Raw genomic sequence first — 17,812 nt, 5'->3', positions numbered from 1 at the left:
GAACTATGGTTTATATTATGTTCCAGCATATACCTACGTATATAAAAACCACATAAGTAACTGAGATAAAATTGAACAAACTGACATGTATTTCCTATGTTTAGTATATGCCATACATGCATTCTATTTTTCATTTTATGAAATTATTTTCTTTTATTTCTATATATAATAAACTTATAATAAATTTATCTATGAATTATGGATAAAATTGAAGATGTATCTTATCCATATGTCTGTAGTAAATTTAGATACCATGTACATTTTCTGCTTAAATAAATGTTAATCATAATTTGTCAATGGTCTGTGACCATAGTTTGAAAAATAAGAAGTTACAGTAAATCTTTCCATAGTAGGAGCGAGCTCTCCTGAGAATGCCATTGCTTCTCATCTTTCAAAGGGGCACCTACTACTTTGCCTGCACTCTCTCAGCATCAATGCACACAGTTTGCGTAGAGTTAATTTTTATTTATTACTCTAAGTGTTCTGACATTTCTCTTTGGTTCATTTTGGATTCTCAGCTCTTTTTCCAACTTTTTAAGAACTATTTGTAATCTTTGCTTTCCAGTGAAAACTAGGAAACAAGCAACTGTGAACTATCATGTATTAGCATCCTGTAGTAGATTGGCAAACCCGTGAACACATTTCATAATTTCTACAAGCATATTTCTCTGTACTGCAAACTTTGCAATGTGGCATAAAACATGTCTATTGATAGACCCAAATATTATCTGTGAGAGGTTTGGAATCCTCTTGTTTAAGGGTGCCCCGTAAGATGGACTTAACTGAAATAAAAGTTCCCCAGAATAGCCATTACAGTTCCAAATCATCCAAAATTCACCCATTCCACTTGCTTAGTTTTAGATCTCTTATTTTCTAACCATGCATACAAATAAACTACTTTAGATATTTCAGATGAGCCCCCCTGGGGCCAAGCAAGTTTTAAATCATCCTTGGTATACCAGTGCCATTTCCCTAAAAATCTACACACAAGTGGTTCATAATTTTTAAACATAAATCCAGCAGGAGCCCCAAATGGGGTTTGATTCCTCACAGGAGTCCTAGACTGCGTACTTCCCACTACAAGTATGTACTCACCAATAAACAGTTAATTCTCTTAAACTGCCTCCAAAAGACACCCAGAATGAAAGCCGGAGGTGAGAGGTTCAGGACTGAGAGACACTCACCACCTGGGCCCGAGATGACAGCATAAGAGGCTCAGACAGGTATCTTGCTTGAAACCAATGGCAACACTGGAAACAGGTGGAAAGTTGCCTCGGATCCCACATTTTTGACACCAAATATGTCAACTTAGAGAAAAGAGACACCTGCAAAACAAAAGGAGCAAGTTTATTTGAGGTCTTAGAATTCTAATTCAGGAACACATGTTCCGGCAGCAGCCGAAAAAGTATTCCCCTGAGGAGTAGAAGTCAGGAGTTTTGTTAGCAACAAAGAGAGCCCAGAACAACCACCTCATTTGTTTGTTAGGAAGGATAAATTTGTTTCAGTTCATTAGCTTACTCGAGGATATCTTGTTAGCAGAAAAAGTATATTTTTACGCAGTCATTCAGAAAGTCCTTTCTCAGCAAATAACTCCATTATGGCAAGTCAGCAAGTCAACACAGTTTTCATATTTTTAACAAGATGGAGTGCAGGGTACAAAATGGAGTCATTGTTGTCAACTCATTCCACAATATTCTCTCTAAGTTGATATTGTCACCCTTTTCACTTTTGTCAATTGAATGGGTACAAAATGGTATTTCATGATGGTTTTGATCTTGATCTACACATCCTTGAAGTTGAATATGTCTTCCTATGTGTTGACCACATCTGTTTCCTCTTTTATGAAATGCAGAGTCTTTATGTATGTTGTTCACTTTTTCTGAAATACTCTTTCTTCTACTTTTACCTTCTTAATTCCTATACATCTTTTTTAGATTTCAGCTTAATCATCACTTCAGTCAGTCAACTAGTTAGAGTGCCACCAGGGTAGCAGGCTCAGGGGAGCCAGGAGCGAACAAAAGTGAGGAACTGCCCCAATGAGCTTACATGCTAGCGTGTGTTGAGGACAGAGTTGAGAGTGGAGACAGACAGTAAACATGTAAACAAGTCAATAAAATCACTCCAAGCGTTGATAAGTCCCGTGAAGAAGATAAAATTCGGGTAATGGTGTAGAGAGTGCGTGGGATGCTACTTCAGTTGGGATGAGGAAGTAGAAAACATCTAGAGGAAGAGCATTTGAAGCAAAAGCAACAGGATTTGCAAAGGTCATGGGAGGGGAACATGCTCTGGGTGTTTCGAAGGACAGAAAGAATGTCCTTGTGTCTTCACTGTGAGAGAAAGGTGCTGCCCACGAAATGAATACGCCAACACCGGTTGCTGTGTAGTCTCCTCTCGAGTTTCTCGAGCTCTTTATTCTTATAGCCTCTAAACAAAGCTGGCCTTTTGCCAAAGCAGTGAGTCAGCGACCTAAGCCTGCGCGAGCGTCCCACAATAATGAGCTTTCCCCTACACATCTGTTTATAACAGGTTCCTTCATAATGTTTCAAACTCCCAAGGCCCCAGGCTTGTTCCTTTTGAGGAACTGATAAAACACCCTTGTTTGCAAGCAATGTTTTCCCTGGGGCCTTGTGAGTTCACCAGGCAGAACATTCTGTTTGCAGAAAAGTCCAGCCAGCTTTGTGGATGCCTCGCGTGCAAGCACAACCACATTTCATGCCAGGTCTCCTTCAGAAAGGAGATTGGATTGAGAAGCAGAGTCAGGCAGCAACTGTGGAATGGGGTAAGACACTTGGGTTGGAAGGTGTTAATCAGGACAGATAAATGACGTGGCTTATGCTGTAGAAAAGGATCACTCAGGTGGGACTGGGGGTGGTGGTGAAGGTGGAGACAGGGAGATGGTTCGGAGGCTGTTGCAGTAGTCAGTCAGAGACCCTGGACCAAAGTTGGAGTGATGAACTTGGTGGAAAGTGGCCACATTCTGAATGTGCTTTGGGATAGAGTTGGTAGGATTTACTTAGGGAAGGAATATGGATTATAAGGGGAAGAGGAATTTGGGATGACTCATAGGTTCTTGGCCTAAACAATTGGGCCAATGTTGAAACTATTTCCTAAAATGGGGAGGATAGGGGGTGAAAGCAGATTTGAGTAGGAGAATAAAATTCGGTGTTAGCCGTGTTAAGTTTAAGATGTCTTTTAGATATCCCAGTGGAGATGTTGACAAGAGAGTTGGATTTATGGTTTGGAGAGCATGATAGAAGTCTTGGATGAGAATTAGAATTGAGAGTCATCAACCTGTAGCTGGTGATCCAGAAAGGAGATAAAAGAGATGAAGGCTCAGAACAGGGCCTTGTAGAACTTCACCTTTTAGGTCAAATACCCCTTTTACACTTTCATAGTTGTCGCCCCAGTTTCAATGTTGCATTCATTTATGTGATTACTGATGCGTTTACTCCCTCATTGCACTTGGAAGGCAAGGGACATGATTGATTTGGGGTTTTTATCCCTTTTAACAATTTCCCTTTTCGTTGATGTATTTAGGACATTTATATCTAACATAATTATTGATAGGAGTGGACCCAAGTCTACCATTTTATTATTTATTTTCTGTTTGTTCCCTCTGCTGTTTTTTCCCTCTGTTCTTCCTATCCTGCCCCCTTTTGGATTATTTGAATATTTTTTAGCATTCAGTTTCAATTTATCAACTGGCTTTTGCCTACATCTCTTTGTATTCCTTCTTTTCTTCTAGAGATTACAATGTATATTACTAATCTTTCATGGTTTTCTTAGAGTTAATCTTTTACCACTTTAAACAGAATGTAGACGCTTTACAACCATCTGTCCCTTTACCCCCCGTCACTGAGGAGGTTTTTAAGTGTCATATGTATTACACCTACACGCATTAGAAACCCCACTAGGCAATGTTATAATTTTTGCTGTCAACTTTCATACATATCTTAAGAGCTGAAGTGGAGGAAATAGTCTTTTAGATTTACCCAAATATTTATCATTTCTGTTGCTCTTCCTTCATATCTGAAGATACAAATTTCCCTTTTATATCATTTCCCTTCAGCCTGAAGAACTCCCTTTAGCATTTCTTTTAGAGTAGTTCTGCGGATGAGAAATTCTTAGTTATGCTTCATCTGAGATTGTCCTTATTTTTGCCTTCATTCCTGAAGCTAACTGGGTTGAGACCTCTTTCCTCTGAGTACTTCAAGCTATTCTGCAGTCTTCTGGCCTCCATGGTTTCTGATGTAAAATGTGTAGTCATTTGAAATGTTTCTCTACATGTAATGTGTCGTGTTCGTGTAGCTGCTTAAATTTTTTTTCTTTATGTTTGGTTTTCAGCAGTTTGATTATGATGTGTGGATGTAGTTTTCTTTGAATTTATCATTCTCTGAGCTTTTTGAATATGTAAGTTTATGTAGATAACCAAATTTGGGGATTTTCCACCATTATTTATTCAAGTAGTTCTTTGCACCTATCTCTTGGGATTGTCAAAACTTTTTATTGTTCAAGGTCCCTAAGGTTCTCTTCCTTTTTTTTTTTTTTTTACAGTCCTTTTTTCTGTCTGGTCTTCAGATTGGATAATTGCCATTGATCTATCTTCAAGACTTCTTTTTTTTTTTTTTCCTTTTCTTCTTCTTTTCCCCAAAGCCGCCCAGTACATAGTTGTATATTCTAGTTGTAGGTCCTTCTGGTTGTGCTATGTGGGACGCCGCCTCAGCATGGCCTGGGAACGGTGCTATATCCACGCCCAGGATCTGAACCGGCGAAACCCTGGACCACTGATGTGGAGCGTGTGAACTTAACCACTCAGCCACACAGCCGGCCCCAAGACTTCTTGATTATTTTGTGTCTGGGACACATTTATTTGGTTTTATCCTGTTTGAGGTTTTGTCTTAAGCTTCTTGGTTCTGTAGATTTACATTTTGGGAAGTTTTTAGCCATTATCTCTTTAGCAAAGCCCTCTTCCTCCTTTCTTTCTGAGACTTTCACAGACTTTAGAGTTTTGTTTTTGTCAGTCTCTCTGAGGCTTTGTTCATTTTTTTAAATCTCTTTTTCTTTTCCATTGTTCAGATTGAAAAGTTTCTATTGATCTACCTTCAAGTTCACTCTTTCCCTGTCATCTATTCTGCTATTGATCCTGTCAAGTAAGTTTTCTATTTCTTTTATTGTATTTTTCAGGTTTAAAATTTCCATTTTGGTCTTCTTTTTAATCTTCTATTTCTTTGCTGAGACTTTGTATGTTTCATTTGTTTTGAAAATGTTTGTGATTATTTGCTGGAACATTTTCATAATAGTTGTTTAAAAGTCTTGGACAGATAATTCCAACATCTGTGGCACCTTGTTGTTGGCCTTTGTTGGTTGTCTTTTCTCCCATGAGTTGAGATTTTCTTCTTTGTATGATGAGTAATTTTGATTTTATCCTTGCGATTTTGAATATTATGTTGTGAGATTTTGGGTGTTTAGATCCTATGAGGAATATTGATAGTTCTGTTTTAGTAGTCAGTTGACCTGGTTAGGTTCAAACTGCAAGTTTCAACTCACCTTTTGTGGCTTGTGGTTCCAATGTCAGTTCAGTTTGTAAAGACGTTGCAGTGCTTTTCAGCTCTATTTCACATGTGCGCCTCCCAGTGGCCAGTCTGGAACCTGGGTGATGATCTGTTAGTCTGGTTCTCGAAGGCTTTGGCATGCTGATTAAGATCAGATCCGTGCGTGCGCAGCTGGGAGGTGAGCAGAGTTCATAAACAACCTTATGGAGTCATTTTCCCAAGCATCTACTTCTCCATGATCTCCCTGGTACTTTTTGGTTTTCTCTCCTTTCTGATTCTCCAGCCAGAAATCTGGGACTTTGGTTACCCTACTCTGGCACTCATTTTTGCTACTGTGCCAAGTGTTAGGAGGACTAATGAAAAAAAGGGTTAACTCACAGCCACTTCAGTAACACTTTTAATTCTGGTCTTCTCCAATCTGCCTGCTGGTATTTACCTTTGAGAGTCCTCAGCAGCTGCTCCATGCATTACATCCACTGCCTTCAGTGGGACAGACAGAATGACAGGTGCTTACTTCATCTTTTCAAGAACTAAACCCCATCCAGTCAGTGTTATCTTTCAGATATTCTATTTTTTGGTTCTAAAATTTCCATTCGATTCCTTTTTTTTTAAAGATTAGCACCTGAGCTAACAACTGTTGCCAATCTTTTTTTTTTTTTTTTTCTGCTTTTTCTCTTCAAATCCCCCCACTACTTAGTTGTATGTTTTAGTTGTGGGTCCCTCTAGTTGTGGCACATGGCACGCTGCCTCATCGTGGCCCGATGAGCGGTGCCATGTCCGTGCCCAGCATCCGAACCAGCGAAACCCTGGGCCGCCGAAGCGGAGTGTACAAACTTAACCACCCGGCCACGGGGACGGACCCCGATTCCTGTTCTTTTTTTCAATAGCTTCCATTTCTCTGCTGAGAAATGTTTTCCTTCTGTTTATCTCAAATGTGTTTCCTTTCACCTCGTGGATCTGTTTTGAAGTCTTTAATAATTGCAGCACTATGGGTCATGTTGAGGTTGGCACCTGTTGATTGTCTTTTTCCTTGGAAATTAGTGACGTTTTCTGGGCGGTTTTTTTTGTATGTCAGACAATTTTGGATTGTGTCTTTGACATTTTAATGTTATTTTGGTTAGACTCTGGATTCTGCTGTAATCTCCCCAGGGGCCACTTTTCCAAGTTGTGAGCCCTCCAAGGTCCGCCTGCTTTTGTTTAGTTTTAAGAGTCCTCAAGTAGTTTCCTTTGGTATTTTATTCAGAGTTTCTAATATAATCTAAGAAAGAAAGGGTGTTGTTGGCTTTCTCCTTCCTGGCTGTAAGTTTGGCTTTCTTCGTCATTTTCTCAAAAATAAACCGAAAAATACTTACTGAATAAATAAATGAAGAAATGAACTGCCTATTTACCAAAGTCTTTTTGGATCTGTGCTTGAATTTTGTTACTTTGTTTCCTTTTGGCAGTTCGTCCAATGACTCCTAAAGTATTCTTTAAAAATATAAGTGCCACAAATGCCACCATGACCTGGCGGGTACACTCCACTGGGAATCATCGCACACTTTTGTGTCAGATTGAACTCCATGGTGAAGGAAAAGTGATACAAGTAAGAACACTACTTAATATACTATTTTCAAAAATCCCTTATGTCCTCCTGAACAGAGGGACTGATCAATAAAACGCTTTTTTTCTTAAACATTTATTTCTGTGTGGGTTCAAATGGTGTGGGTCATCTGTTTAAAAAGGTTCATGAAATTAATCCTAGACTTTTAGAGTTGGGAAAAGGGCTTTGGAGATTTGTTTTTTCCCCAAAGAAGAGCTAATCTTACTTCAAATCAGGACGTGCCATGTCATGATTTGGCTTTGCAATGAAATATACTCATCAACACTTCCATCTTCTTCTTCTTTTTTATTTTTGATCAAGCAGCACAATGCCTCCATCAAGGTGAATGGTGAGTACCTCTTAAGTGAGCTGGAGCCTGACACACAGTATATGGCCCGAGTACACTGTGGTGATGCCAACCACTTCTGGAAATGGAGTGAATGGAGTGGTGAGAACTTCACCACGCTCGAAGCTGGTATGTTCACCTCCCTGACATTTAACCCAAGGATCAAAACTGACTCATGGGAGATGGGTTGGCTTCCCTGAGAGCTTTTGGTTGTACTAAAAACTAAGGGGGAAGTATTGCAACAGAAGCTGGGTACCATCTTTCTGAAAAAACTGAATTAAATGCCTAATCAGATGTGAGTGGGAAGACACCCACCTCAGCCATTTGCCATCTGTGTTATTTCTACTGTACATTTTCTCTCTGATCTTTAATTTTATCAAAATAGTTTCTAAGCTACTGACATTACTAGATTCCTGTTAGATCTGTGGCTATATAAATTAGTATAGACTTTTTCTTTTTACTCATCTTTATATATATATTTTGTTTGTTTGTTTGTTTGTTTTTGGAGGAAGATTAGCCCTCAGCTAACTACTGCCAGTCCTCCTCTTTTTGCTGAGGAAGCCTGGCTCTGAGCTAACATCCGTGCCCATCTTCCTCTAGTTTATACATGGGACGCCTACCACAGCATGGCTGCCAAGCAGTGCCATGTCCGCATCCGGGATCCGAACCAGCGAACCCCGGGCCGCCGAGAAGCGGAATGTGCGAACTTAACCGCTGCGCCACCGGGCCGGCCCCCTCATCTTTATATTTTTTTAAAAAAAAAACATTTTTACTGAAGTAACATTGGTCTATAACATTATATAAATTTCAAATGTCCATCATTGTATTTAGACTTCTGTATAGACTACATGGTGTTCACCGCCAAAAGTCTAGTTTCCATCTGTCACCACACACATGTGCCTCTTTACCCGCTTTGCTCTCCCCCTACCCCTTACCCTCTGATAACCACCAATCTGTTCTCAGTATCTATGTGTTTATTGGTTGTTGAGTACAGACTTTTAATTCAGGACTCAGGCCAAACAGTAGTGGTCATGCCAAGGAAAACATTGATCTCATACCAAACAACTTCAGTCTATGTTTGGAAATCTAATGATATTTGGAACCTGAATTATGATAGATAAGTCCTTTGTTCAGCAGTAGCCAGTGGTGAGCCTCTCTATCACGCCTTCAGGGGCAGTTTCCTTAATATTGACTGAATGGAGAGTTTTTCTCCCAAATAACTATGTCTTAGAGCTTGACTAGGCATCAGGAGATTAGATGCCCTGCTTTCATCTCCTTGCAATTCAAGCTGATAAAGAATTACTGTTACTCAGTTTACAGATGCAGCAACTTGGGCCTCTAGATTGGAGAGACTGGCCTAATTTGCAAAGTTAATGAATGGTAGAGATATAGCGATAATAGTAATAGCAGTTAACACTTATTAAATGTTTAGTGTGTACCAGACATAGCTCAAAGCACTTGCTCCTTTTTTCTCTTTTAATCCTCACAGCATGCAGTGAGTATATTATTACCCTCCCTTTACACGTGAGGACATTGAGGCACAGAGAGGATAAGTAATGTAACTGGCCTGGCCATTAGGTAACTGGGCTGCAACTGGGGCTCACACCCAAGCAACTGGACTCCAGGGCTCCACCCCTAACCAGAGTGAGGTGCTGCGCGTTCTGTGTCTCTGTGTTCTTGTTACAACCTTGAGATCTTGTTGATTCAAGTCCTGGCTATTTTCCTGCCAAAGGCAGCATTATATATCTTTATTTTATCCCATCTGATTACTTGTGTCTGTAGGCTGGCAGAGCTCTTTCTGTTTCACCCGGGGAGGCCGGTTTTAAAGCAGTGCCTAACTGCGGGGTGGGGAGGGCAGCGCATCAGAATCTACATGTGGGCTGGTCACTGGTCATGCTCAGCAGCCTCCTCCCCTTCTCTGGGGTTCCTGCCACCCTCACACCCCAGGGACTCCAGTATTTGCTCCTAGGGGTGTCGACTCCTCAAGAGCACCAGCGGCAGAAAGTTCTGTTCCTGATAGGAATGTGGTCTATTCTTCTGTTGTGTTTTATTAAAAAACTTTTCTTTTAATAATATGGATTTGCTTTGGATGTTTTGCTTACTTTTTGCAAATTTATTCCAACATTATAACTAAAATGAAGTGCAATAGAAAAATGGCCAAGGTTAGGGGTTTTAGTCAATTTTATTTATTTTAGATTATAGTATAATAAACCTAAAGATACTTAACTTTGTCTTTGATGATGACAAGAAAATGAGATGAATCTACTGATGGAGAATCTATAATTTTGCGGGGGGTGGTTTTGGTGAGGAAGTTTGGCCCTGAGCTAACATCTGTGCCAGTCTTCCTCTATTTTGTATGTGGGATGCTGCCACAGTGTGGCTTGATAAGCAATGTGTTTGTCCACGCCCAAGATCCGGACCCGCAAACCCTGGGCTGCCAAAGCGTAGCACGTGAACTTAACCACTACACCACGAGGCTGGCCCCAGATATTTTTTTTAACTTTCTGATGATACTTTGCTAAATGCTGGAAAAGTCAGTGTTTATGTGTATTATAACCATACTTAAGTATAATCATAGTCTTCAGACAGAGTTAAATGATGCCATGGTAGAAATGATATCAAGATAAACATGTAGCACTATCGACTGTATTGTGGGGCTCTCCTCTTACAAGTAGTCATTTATAAACCAGCTGAAGATTTTGCCTTGAGCTTGGAGTCTCATATTGTGTCTGAGATTTCAGTAAGTTTTTGATTTAATATTGGCTTCCCCAATGGCTTATTTAGCAAATTGAAATGTGTTTCAGTGGACTGACAAAAGATATGGTCACCTTCAAGTTGAGGAGAAAGTGTCAGCAACTAAAAGAAAAAAGGACTTATTTAAATTTGAGTTATTGGTGACAGTAAACCATATTTTTATAAAATGGAGAGCTAAATCTTTATGTGTTATGCTCCAAAACAATTCTTCTTACATAGAGATGTTTTGAATCAAATCACAAATTACTTGTTCCAAGATTTGAAAGACAAGGCAGCGAATTCTTCTAGAACAATGTGGCGAGAGCTGAGATAAGGGGAACCAGGCAGGGGGTGCCCTGAGTGTCCACAGACAGGCAGCTGACCCAGGCTCAGGCCGGGACCTGGGCTGTGGGTGTGGGTCTTCCCAGAAGAGAAGGACAAGGTGTTCCCAGGCGATGATCTAGTGAAAGGCCAGCCGATGAGAAATCATGAACGTGGAAGAGTGCCGCCTGCCCCTAGGGCTCTCCGTTAGTGCGCCTCTGTTGCAACCTTCGCAAATGAGACAACGAAGTTGCCATGGTCTGCTGCTCCTAGAAATTCAAAAAACTGGGAAATTTGTCTAACTAACCTCCTAGAATTGGACTGATGAATGGTTCCAGAATTCTCTGGTGGCTTCTAGAAGCTCCAAGGCTTGATGTTCATGAGGGCCTAGGTTGATGTCCCATTCACATGCAACAGACCTTGTGTAAAGCACCTACTGTGTGCACCTAGTAGGCGTGAACACTGTGGCCATGGCCAAGTGGGTTGAATCTCAGAGAGTGAAAAAGTGAGAAGCAAGTGATGGAACAGGTCATTGCCACTTCATTGACCAAACTAGAAAAAGGTTGAACATGTTGTTCTGCATACATAGTGTGACCCAACAGCTTTTCTCCCGTTAATTTCAGCTCCCTCAGAGGCTCCTGATGTCTGGAGAGATGTGAAGTCAGAGCTGGGAAATCGAACGGTGACTTTATTCTGGAAGGTAAGATGCACAGATTCAAAACGACGGATTTGCTTGGCACTGTGTCTTCCCTGGGAAGCTGTGGCTGTTGGTGCAGTCTTCCGATTGGGAGGGATCTTGACGTGAATCCAGTAAAATGTCTTATCCAGCGGGTGAGCCCGGCTCCACACCCGGGGCCCTGACACTTGGACAACTCCTTCCCTGACAACCCGTTTCACGGATGGCCGGTTCTGACTGTTAGAACCTGCATGTCTGTAACTTCTACTCAGGCCCACGGCCCAGGACACCAGTGTAAGTGGAAAAGCGCATACCATATTTAAAAGTTACAAATATTTAAATACTCGAGTATTTATAAGTTATGAATCAAGCTCAGAAACTGTAATATAAAATGGATTTTGTCCTTCTACCTTGACTAATATGCCTTCATGACAACCTGGATGGCCAGGTTTGCATTCAAGACTCTCAGATCCCTCAGCGTTGCATACCAAAACGTGGCCGTGCTGGGAAAGTCTGCCCCGGCCACAGCCACCCCCCTTTTCTTCCCACCTTCACTCTGGCGCTCTCCACAAGGCCCCCTGTGCACTCATCCGTGGATGCACCAGTTGGTATGTCCAGGTTCTGTCCATGCCCCAAGCAAACAGCCACTCCCAGCGCATTCCCAGGTCTAGAGGTGACACACCAGGAACACAGTCTGTCCTCGAGAGGGTAGGCTAGAGGGAAGGCCCTGGAAGTGGGCTGGGGGCTGTGTAGACAGGGAATTCTCTGCAACCTGGAGGATGGTCTGTAAGGGGGAGTGTGGGCTCCAGGCACAGCTGTGTGGGGAGAACACAGCTGAAGGAGGAAGTGAGGCCGGGAGCCCAGCGCCTCCTTCTAGGGTCCACGCCCATCTGCTCCCCTCTGTGCCCACTGAGTCTTTTTTTAATCCTGGCCAGAGTCCCCTTCCTCTCGATTCCAGACTTGGTGACTCTTCTGGGACACATTATGCTCTTGAGAAACGCATCCCCAAACCATCCTATTCTTTCTTCAACCTTAGAGTAGAGTGCCTGATTTCAAGCTCGATTTAGAGAGTTATTTTCTCTATTAAACTGTTTTAATTTGCTCTGTGTGTGTGTAAGGCAATTGAGGGACAAAATCGATGAAAAAGTAATTATGCAAACTCCTTTCAGAAGAAAGCCCATTTTGAAATGATTATCAATATTTTTTTCAGCCGCTATCAAAATCGCATGCCAATGGGAAGATTCGATTCTATAATGTCATTGTCGAAAATCTAGACAAACCATCCGAATTAGAGCCCGTCCCCATTCCTGCTCCAGCCAATCACACAAAACTCGCCCTTGACCAGTGTTCCTACCGAATCCACGTCACGGCCAATAACAGTGTGGGCACTTCTCCGGCTTCGGTAATTGTCATCTCTGGAGACCCTGGGAACCGTGAGTTTTGGTTTGTTTTTATTCTCTAGGAAAATGTTGATATGTTATTGGGTAGAGACGGATAAATTGGAAAGACAATAACTTGGGGAGATAAAAGGTCCAGCTGCCAAACACTGTTAGTCATTGTCTTTTAGTCCAAGCGTGTCAGTGGGTTTCCGGGGACAGTGCTCAGTGTGGGAAGAAGATTTCAGCCACAGCTCAGGATATCCTGCCCCAGGGATTCTTGGTCAAACTCTGACAATTATCTCAAAGGTTTTCAAGTAAATGAACATCAACAATCTCAACTGAGAGTTAGAGTTGGTATTAATGTGCTTTGTGGCTTATCAAATAAGGAGTTACATTTATTACATTGTAAAATATTTTGTCAGTTTTTGCCACCTATAAAAAGCCCACTAGGGCTGGCCCTGTGGCTGAGTGGTTAAAGTTCTGCATGCTCAGCTTTGGCAGCCCAGGTTCACAGGTTCAGATCCTGAGTGTGGACCTACTCCACTCATCAGCCATGCTGTGGAGGTGTCCCACATACAAAGTAGAGGAAGATTGGTACAGATGTTAGCTCAGGGCTAATCTCCCTCACACACACACACACAAAAGCCCATTAACATTTCCAGAGATCAGAAAGAGAACTGACATCATCTTCCAAGAAGGACTTTGCTGAAGCTGTGGAATAAAAGGTGATAACTGGCTAATCCCTTTGCCTGTGAAAATGCAAACAAGATGGAAATGACCTTCCATGTGAGATCAAGGGTGATATTAATTTCCTTCTTGGGAGAGCTGTGCCAAGAGGCTGGATACACTAACCTCCCACAGTAACACGCTGTGAGACAGTGCACACTTGGACATTGTGCAACTGACATCCCAAGGTCATTCATGAGCCTTGCAATAATGTCACCCTTTAGTTACTGCTAGAAACTTTTTCAAACCCTGCTTATGGGGTTATGTCAGTTTGTATTATGCCATTCATTCAGTTAGGCATAAATTTAGGTGAAATGGGCTGGATTAGAGGGTTTTTTTCCTAAAGAAATATCCAGTATGTCAAGTAAGAAAAAGAAATTAGGACTGTGGCACAGAAGAATAACTAAGGAGTTATTTAGAGTAACCTTTGCTTGTCAAGAACTTTGTCAGAGAAGGAAGTGAACAGTTGTATTCTGTCTTCATTAGGACCAGAACAGGAAAAGTGGGCATTTCATTCACCCAGGGGATCTGGGAGATAAAAGAAAGACGGCCTCAGAGGAGGCTCAGCCCAAACCACACGGCTGAGCACTACTATCTGTTTTGAAGTCTTCTCTATCTGTGGCTTCCTCCTATACCTTCCTTCTCCATACCCTGCCTTCCGACTCCCATACCTTTCCCTGGAAGTCTCCATGCAGCCTTCCACATTCTTAAGTGGTCCACATTCTTAAATCACTAGAGTGCATAAAGTCACTGATGTGCTGATGTGCTATAAGATAGACCAGATAAGGGTAAGCCAATTCACACTAGAGTGTGAATGACTGAACAAAGATTCCCTTTCTGTTTCCCTCTACCTCCACTCCTCAAACCACCTTTGCAATTTTAAAGAAGCAGCTTGATAAGAGTCATGCTTCTAAGTTTGGGGTGAAATTTTAGTCATTGTGAACAAATGAAGTGAAAAATGTCAACTTCCATGTGAAAAAGATTTGTTTCTTTGATGAAGAAAGAGAGAGAACCATGTAGGTGGGATAAACAAAGGGTTTCCTGGGGAACCCTTTTCCTTATACCTAGGGCTAGCCATTCCTTTGGGTGCTGCTACCTGGATAATAACTTGGTGTCCTAGAAAATTTAATAGCACCGTGCTTTCGCATCAACGTCCAGCTGTAATTTGGACTGCCAGATACAATACGAGTTGCCCAGTTCAATTTGAAGTGCAGCAAAACCGTGAGTGAATTTTAGTATAGGTCAGTCCCAAGTATTATGGGCTCCACACTGATTGCTTTTCTGAGCAGCTCCTTGATGGGGGTCTGCTTTCATGGAGCGACCAGCTGGGACCAGTGCGCAGTTCCCAGTGGCAGGCTGTGCGGTCAGCCTCAGGAAGCAGGAGACATTGTCATCCCTCAAGGTCTAGGGTGACGGCTTAAAATCAGTAGAACTGGTACTCCATTGAAATCGGATTGCTTTTTCTCAATTGTCAGAAAACTCCTCTGGCTTTTAAAGTACGTCAAGGTGGCAGCGTTGATCACAAGCAGTGTGTGCAGCCTTGCGTAACCCAACTTAGCACATAGCTGAGTTGTTTTTTCCTTTTGTCTGTCCCCACCTCAATTTCAACCCCTAACGTCTCAGAAGCAGTGGTTAGTCCAGGGGCATCCAGCATTATGTGGGGGAATTAAGCTGAACTATTCATTCAATCAACAGATACGTTTGGAAAGCAGGTCAAGTCCTAGACATGGTTCTAGGTCAAGGGTCAGCAACTTTTTACTCTTTTTCTTTTTTTTGAGGAAGATTATCCCTGAGCTAACATCTGCTGCCAATCCTCCTCTTTTTGCTGAGGAAGACTGGCCCTGAGCTAACATCCATGCCCATATTCCTCTACTTTATATGTGGGACGCCTGCCACAGCATGGCTTGCCAAGTGGTGCCATGTCCTCACCAGGGGTCCAAATCGGCGAACCCCGGGCCACTGAAGGGGAGCGTGCGAACTTAACCATTGCGCCACCGGAAATCTTTTAGGTTTCGCAGGCCACACGGTCTCTGTTTTATAGTCTATATTGTTTGTGAATTTGTTGTTTACAACTCTTTAAAAATCTTAAAAGCATCCTTAGCTCCAGGGTCAGAGCCTCAGAGGCTGGATCTGTCCTGCTGGCAGAAATCTGCTGACTCCTGTGTTAGAGGCTGAAGTCTTGTTGGGTCTCAGGAGGTCAGGACAAGGGGCATCTGAGGGGGAGCTGTGACTATTTGCTGGGAAGTGAGAGGCAGGAAATCCCGGATGGACACCGCCCCCCGCCCCCCCGTCCCCGCAGTGATTGAAGCGGAACCACTCTACCTGTTAGATACACTGCATGTCCAAGTTTTTCTTCTTCAGACACTTTAAAAAATTTAGTTAATTAAATCTAAAGCATTACTCTATTTGTAACATAGAAGTTGAAGAAGAAAGAGTTAACGTCACAGCGGATGGATTCTCTCTGTCGTGGAAACCCCAGTCTGGAGATGTCACAGGCTACGTTGTGGAGTGGTGTGACCGTCCCCAGGACGGGTCCTGTGATCTGCAGTGGGAAAACCTAGGCCCCAATACCACAAGCACAGTCATCAGCTCAGGTGGGAACCGTCCATGTCACTGTCTTGCTTGGTTCACCTTGTAGCAAGTTCAGCTAGGATTTCTGGACCGGCTCGCAGATACTTTGTGCTAAACTAACAATTTTTGAAACTATAAATTCGGCCTGGGTGGTAGGGGTTCAAATTTTGCCATCATGTGGCCTAAGATAAGACCTTTAAATCCACTTTTACAGAGACTATCTGGACCTAAGGCTGGGATGGGTATTCATGAATCTCTTCCTCTAAATTAGTGGTCTCAAATGAATGGCAGAGCTGATAACATAAAATGACATTATAGCAGTTGTCCAGGGAGCTTTTACAAAAGCAAAGTGTACGGATTTGGTAGAAGTTTCGGACATGGAGTTGATGGGAGTCGGTCATCAACTCCTTCAGTTTCAATGAAACACATGGAACTTGAACTCTTACTCCTACGTGGGGTTTGTAATTTCAAGATTTCTGCTTTTGCAAAGTAAAAGGAGCCGGAGTGTGTGGCTGGAGCAGGAGGATTGGTGGCGCCATCTGCTGGCCTCAAGATAAATATGTGGGAGTTGTCTGGGTCCAGAGGGTGACAGAGGTCCCTGGAGGGCAGTCCCGTGCCCTTGGGGAGGGAGGAAGCCGGGCTGCCCTGGGCTGGAGCACGGTCAGGGGCGTGGCGGGTGCTGATGGTGGGTTGCAGAAGCCAGGTGTGAGGGGAAGCGTGGAAGAGGCAGTGCAGCCTTCCAGATGCTGGGCTTTCGTGGACAGAGAGATGGCCCGGCGCTGGAGGGGGACTTGGAGTCAAAGAAGAGTTTAAAACGCTTTTCTGTGTCTGGTCAAATTCTGCACCCAGTTAAATACACATGGGTCAGGGGACGTTTGAGAGCTCTTGTTCAAGAGGATGATGGAGAGGCCATTGTCGCTGGAGACATGGAGGACGCCAAGGCTCAGGGAAGGAGGGAAGATGGTGGAGATCAAGTGCAGAAACCCCGAGAAGGAAGTTATTAAGGGGACACAAATTCGTTTCTCATTCATTTCCTTTTCAGAAATAAAGAGAATGTCATTCTGTGTTATTGAAAATCTATTGACTTTTCTTCTCTAGATGCTTTTAGACCGGGGGTCAGATACAACTTCAGAATTTACGGAATTTCTACAAAAAGGATCGCTTATTTATTAGAGCAAAAAACAGGATACTCCCAGGAGCTGGGTAAGTTTGAAGCCTTTTATGTGTCCACGGCAGACTTGTTCAGCACAATCCGGAGACCCCCAGCTTTTGATTTAGGGAGATTTCAACACCTTTCTTAATTTTCAGCATCCCATTTTTCTGGTAATTGAGTTTTTTTAAAAATCATTTTTTTAATCATACAAAAATAAGGCATTTTCATTAAAGACAATTTATAAAATATTTTGCAAATGAAGACAAAAACATTGTTCATTTTACCACCCAAAGGCAAATATCCAGAAGTAATATTTTATGTATATCCAGGTATTCCTTTCTCTGTACAGATAGACAAAATAAAAAAATTTTATTCCCAAATAAAAATGGGAACTTACTCTACACCATTTGTAAAGTGCTTTTTGACTCCTGTCACTACATATTATTTAACTGTATCATTTTTGTATTGCAAAGTGCCTCATTGTATGCATATGTCGAGTCCCCTGTCTTTGGACATTTAGGATGATTACAATGTTTGTCAACTGAAAACTATAAAATTCGCCTTCAGGCATCCTGCAGTCCCACTCGCTCGGTCTCTTTTCTGTCCTCTTTGCCGGCTCTCTTATCCCCTGTCTGAATCACCGTCATTTTAGCTAAAGTTCGCTCATATCCACAATAATGATTTTTAAATAAATCTTAGAAGTACAATACTTGAGTCAAAAGGTTGGACTTCTTGAAGAGTCTTTCATTTGTTTTATAATTTTTAAGACTTCTGAT

The 17,812-nt window shown here is 42.2% G+C and overlaps 1 protein-coding gene across 13 annotated transcripts in view; it reads left to right on the top strand.

The window, feature by feature from the left end:
• The window catches only part of OSMR (oncostatin M receptor), a 60,871-nt gene that overhangs the window by 35,157 nt on the left and 7,902 nt on the right, over positions 1-17,812 (top strand). For 6 of the 13 annotated variants that reach the window (XM_008526721.2, XM_070586959.1, XM_070586952.1 and 3 more), the window contains 6 exons: positions 6,995-7,134; positions 7,453-7,606; positions 11,155-11,231; positions 12,418-12,640; positions 15,730-15,906; positions 16,982-17,086. In XM_008526721.2, coding sequence (XP_008524943.2) covers positions 6,995-7,134; positions 7,453-7,606; positions 11,155-11,231; positions 12,418-12,640; positions 15,730-15,906; positions 16,982-17,086 — 876 coding nt within the window. Of the gene's footprint in view, positions 1-5,076; positions 5,151-6,994; positions 7,135-7,452; positions 7,607-11,154; positions 11,232-12,417; positions 12,641-15,729; positions 15,907-16,981; positions 17,087-17,812 lie in introns of all 13 variants that reach the window. The other 7 variants (XM_070586954.1, XM_070586953.1, XM_070586955.1 and 4 more) reach the window with 2 other exon arrangements.

The sequence above is a fragment of the Equus przewalskii genome, chromosome 20 (assembly GCF_037783145.1).
Source record: "Equus przewalskii isolate Varuska chromosome 20, EquPr2, whole genome shotgun sequence".
NCBI classification, from domain to species: Eukaryota; Metazoa; Chordata; class Mammalia; order Perissodactyla; family Equidae; genus Equus; species Equus przewalskii.
The sequence above is the reverse complement of the archived record's forward strand: the minus strand, read 5'-3'. Positions and strand labels throughout refer to the sequence as shown.